This window comes from Schistocerca gregaria, chromosome X (assembly GCF_023897955.1).
Source record: "Schistocerca gregaria isolate iqSchGreg1 chromosome X, iqSchGreg1.2, whole genome shotgun sequence".
Classification (NCBI taxonomy): Eukaryota; Metazoa; Arthropoda; class Insecta; order Orthoptera; family Acrididae; genus Schistocerca; species Schistocerca gregaria.
This window is the reverse complement of record NC_064931.1, coordinates 392,952,292-392,956,989: the sequence shown is the minus strand read 5'-3', so window position 1 is coordinate 392,956,989 and position 4,698 is coordinate 392,952,292. Positions and strand designations below refer to the sequence as shown.

The following is a 4,698-nucleotide window of genomic DNA, read 5'->3' as shown; positions in this document are numbered from 1 at the left end:
GATACTGCTCTTAAAAATTGCTTTACTATATCACAATATTAACAGAATACATAACTTTGAACAGAGGTGCAAAGCCTTAGACCCATCGTAAGTAGTACATAGTCTCAATAGCAAGCGAAGTCTAATGGCTGTCTGCTCTTGACCAAGATGGGCAGAATCTGTCAAGGAGCTCGTAGACCGCCGCAGCCCCGGTAGAGGGCTCTGTCGTTGGTGTCTGTTGTTGCACCAACTTAAGAACTTTCACATACGCCGTCGCATCGTAGCTATCGATACCACATCCCTCCTCCTGAAGTGATGCACCGCCATTGAGTAGGGCTTCCGACGACAGGTGGAGGCGCCCAGGGGGCCGCAGCTGAGGGGGCGAACAGCGGAACTGCCGAGGCGTGCTGTCCACTAGCGACCCCGATTTTCTCGTCGAAAACTTGCCCAGGCCGCGCACCGCTATTGGGTATGCTCGGATGAGCAAGCGGAGCAACAACCTCCGTGGGCGACGGCGGCGGCGGCGTGACGGCAGCCTCAGCGTCCATCGGTACTGGGAAAACGGAGGAACACGGCGATTGTGGCGGCGGCGGCAGCGGCAGCGGCGTTGGGTGGGGCCGTAGTGGCGGCGAGAGGTGTCTGTCCCATGAAGGAAACCAGGCTGGCAGCGGCGACTTTGACGACGGCAGACGGGGCGCCTGTGGTGGGGTTCCGAGCGGCGGAGGGGCCGTCGGTGGAGTCGTGGGCTGAGGCATCGGAATCCGTTAAGCCTCCAATTCAGCCGGAAAACAACCAACGGCAGAAAACCGAGGACCGCACAAACGGAACTGGTTCCGGTGTCGCTTGTCAGTGCCAGAGGGACCAGAAATGACAAATAAGGCGCGGCCAAGCTGGAGAAGAATGAGTCCCTACTCCCAGCGCTGCCTGCCAGAGAAAACGCAATAGAACACTAAATCATGTGGCGCCAAGCCAGAACGAAGCGAAGCTGCCATGGAGCCGGCCGGCTGTTGCAATAGGTGCAGGAGCGACCGATGGGCGCGGCCATGAAGCAATTCCACTGGGGAACGGGTGGCGAGCTGCTGCGAGCAGTATGAAGCAAGGAAAGTCCAGAGCGCGTGCTCGCGAGAGTGCGTGGCGCGCAAATTGCTCATCTGCGACACAAACATACGCACATGATGTTCAGCCTCGCCGTTCGCCTGGGGGTGGAATAGGGCTGAGGTCAGATGGTGAATACCATTAGCAGCACAGAATAGTTCAAACCCTGAGGACACGAATTGGGGCCATTGTCGGAGATAATAATTTCAGGAAGGCCCTCAACGCAGAAGATAAACGTCAAAGTCTATAGTACTGGCAGATGTAGTAGAAGACATGGGTACAACAAAAGGAAAGTTGCTGTCCGCATCAGTGACTATTAACCAGCGGGTGTCCCTGTAAGGATCCGCAAAAATAATATGAAAGCTTTGCCAAGGCGCAGTAGGAGTCAGCCATGCAAAGAATAGCTGGCAGCGAGCATATTGATGATCTACGCAAGAGCGACAGTTAGCAAGCAAATTCTCAATATGTTTATCAATGCCGACTCAACTGCAGTGACGATGCGCTAATTGCTTCATCCGCCCTATACCACAATGACCAGCGTGCAGCAAGCTGAGTATTTCCGACTGCAACAAACGAGTTGCTACCACACGAGACTGATCATTGTCAGTTCGTAACAAGATAACGCCATTGTGTGCAGAAAATTTGTGACGTTGCGCAAAGTAACGTCGAACAAGTGGATACGAAGCCATTGGTTACAAATATACTGCAAAAGATCTTCAAAGAAGTATCGGCGGCTGTTGCGGAAGCAATGCTACGGAAAACCATCAGCTAATTCCTTATCTTGCGAATCAAGAAACGTGCAGGACAATTCGGAAGAATCAGACACTTCGTCAGTACCGATAGGCACACGAGACAAAGCATCAGCACTGCCATGCTAGGCCGTGGGCCGAAACAAGATTTCGTAATTGTAGTTAGACAAAAACAAAGACCAACGTTGCAACTTTTGTGCAGTATGGTGCCGGAACTGGCTTGGACGGGTGGAACAACGACATCAAAGGTTTATGTTCGGTGAGCAAATAAAACTTGCGACCGTACAAAAAAATCAATGAACTTTGTCGCACCATATACAATAGCTAAAGCCTCTTTCTCGATTTGAGAATAGTTTTGCTGGGCAGAACTGAGCAACTTAGACCGAAAAGCTATCGGGCGATCGACAGACCTAATGAGATGAGAGAGAACCGCTCCTATGCCGTGAGAAGACGCATCGACAGCCAAAACAACTTGTTTGGAGGGATCAAAAGGAATCAAACAGCGATCACTCAAAAAAGCAGATTTGAGGTTGAGGAAAGCAGCCTCACATTCCGAAGATCAAACAACAGGAACGTTCTTACGTCTAAGGCGATGCAAAAGCGCTGCAATCTGCGCTCTATTTGGTATAAACCAAATATAACATGAAATTTTGCCCAACACAGACTGAAGTTCTTTCAAGTTCCTGGGTGCTGGCAATTCTTTAATTGGACTGAGATGTGAGGGCGAGGGGTGGGTACCCTGTTCGTTAATCATATGTCGTAAATACTGAATATCAGTTTGAAGAAATTTGCACACTTTAGTCCTCCCTGCTAAAGAACAATAACTAAGGCACGCAAATTCTGCAAATGTTCGTCAGGGGTGAAACCTTATACCACTATATCGTCCAGATAATTTGAGCAACCAGGGACAGTGGCCCACAACTGCTGCAAATAAGACTGAAAATTAGCAGGAGCCGAAGCACAATCGAACGGAAGACGGTGAAACTTGAACTATCCACTGTGGGTGTTGATCACAAAATAGAGCTGCGACTGTTCGTCGAGCGGAATCTGAAATTATGCGTCCCGCAAGTCAATCGTGGAAAAGAATTTTCCCGCACCAAGCTTAGCAAAAATGTCTGTAGGACGCAGTAAGGGAAATGTAGCTGCCACTGTCTGGGGATTTACTGTGGACTTAAAGTCACCACAAATACGGAGACGACCGTCTGGTTTCTTCATACACACTATAGGCGAAGGCTATGGTGGAGCTCAAACAGGTTCAATGACACCAACGACTTGCAAATGCTTAAGTTCAGAGGCTACGGCGTCGCGCAGTGCGTGTAGTACCGGGCGTGCACGCACGAAAATAGGCATGACATTGTCTTTAATTGCAACATGCTCTGCAAAGTCTGTGGAACAACCAAGGCCATCAGAAAAGAGTTCGGCAAAATCGTCGCACAGTGTGGCAATACTCTCTGCATGGTCAATAGCGTCGTTGGAAAGTTCATTGTCGTGTTTAGCGAGGCCAAAAAGTACAAATGCATCCATGCCAAAAAAATTCGTAGCATCAGTAGAGCAGAGCACATGGAAAGACACTATACGGGTCGTGGAACTACATGTGGCTACCAAACTACACACGCCGAGCACGGAGATATCCTGTCCAGTAAGTGCAGTCAGTGTGGAATGTGAACTATGAAGCGGGAGTGAACCAAGAAAGTCATACGTCGATTTGTTCAGTAAAGAAAATAACGCACCAGTGGCCAGCTGCATGCGAACAGAACAGACACTAATGAGAAAAGTCAAAAAAGGTTTCTCGCATCGCGCCGAATGCGAGAGGAAGTGTCTGGCAAAACTTGATTCACACGACGAACTGTCGACACACGTGAAGCAAATGGCTTTGAATAAATTGCATTAACATACATGGGCTGATGTGAATCATGATCATGGCGGTTGCCGTTGCGGTGACACGCGAGTCACGCGAACCGAACACAAGTTGTGAATTAGAATTTCTCTTACTACACACAGCTTGTACATGCCCTTTCTTATTACAAAAATAACACAGTGCTTGGCGGTATGGGCAACTGTCCCGTGGGTTGGCACGAAAGTAGTTCGGGCATGATTTCAGTTTCTTAGTGGGTGCCTGGTGTGAAATTTGTTTACTTGCGGGTAGGAGGGCACGTGTTGTGCCGCGCTAACAGTACACACAACCGGCGTCACGTCGAACGCGGAAGTAGCCATGGCTAATGTGTCTTGTCTGTCTAGCAAGTCCACTTCCTCCAAAGACGCGTTTTTAAATCTGAGGATTTGTTCGCGTATGTGGTGATCCGCCACATTTTGCGCAATAGCGCCTCTAATCATTACATCCGCATATTAGCGTCCATATGGGTAATTAAAGTCACAATCAGAAGTTAGTCTCTGAAGGCCCGCTAACCAAGCTTTATTCGAGTGAGTAGAGCCACGCCGGAGGCGAAAGAATTTGTAGCGTGCAGCTACCACATTTACACTATCACGAAAGAGGGAGTTCAAAACATCATTCACTTCGTCGTAAGTTTTAGTTTCTGGGCGGGTGGTGGGAAACAATTTCACGAGTACACGGTACAACACAACACCCTCGTTGGCAATGAAAAAACAAGCCGCTCTGTACCTGGTATGTTGGAAGCTGCGAAGTGTGGTTCGAGCTGTGCGAAGTATTCTGGTCAGCGTTCAACGACAGGACTGAGGGCACGAAATGGCGGCGCCATAGGCGACGGCGTCGGTACAGGCGGTGGCGTCGGAGAAGACGAAGTAGCTGCAGTTTGTAGTGTGACTAGTCTATTAATAGCAGCAAGCAGCTGCGTCATTTGCTGCGCCTGAAAACGTACAAGATCGGACAGCGAAGCCTGTTCCGGTGGCGAAGCCA

General features: G+C 49.5%; 1 protein-coding gene across 1 annotated transcript; it reads right to left on the bottom strand.

Moving 5' to 3' along the window:
* Positions 1 to 263: 263 nt before the first annotated feature.
* On the bottom strand, positions 264 to 734 carry LOC126298083 (uncharacterized). Its single transcript, XM_049989400.1, has one exon. It carries the CDS (start codon positions 732 to 734, stop codon positions 264 to 266), a length of 471 nt encoding a protein of 156 aa, XP_049845357.1.
* Positions 735 to 4,698: the final 3,964 nt, after the last annotated feature.

What these genes read in the sequence shown, in the direction of transcription:
- LOC126298083 (XM_049989400.1), bottom strand. Translation starts at nt 734, where the DNA reads ATGCCTCAGCCCACGACTCCACCGACGGCCCCTCCGCCGCTCGGAACC.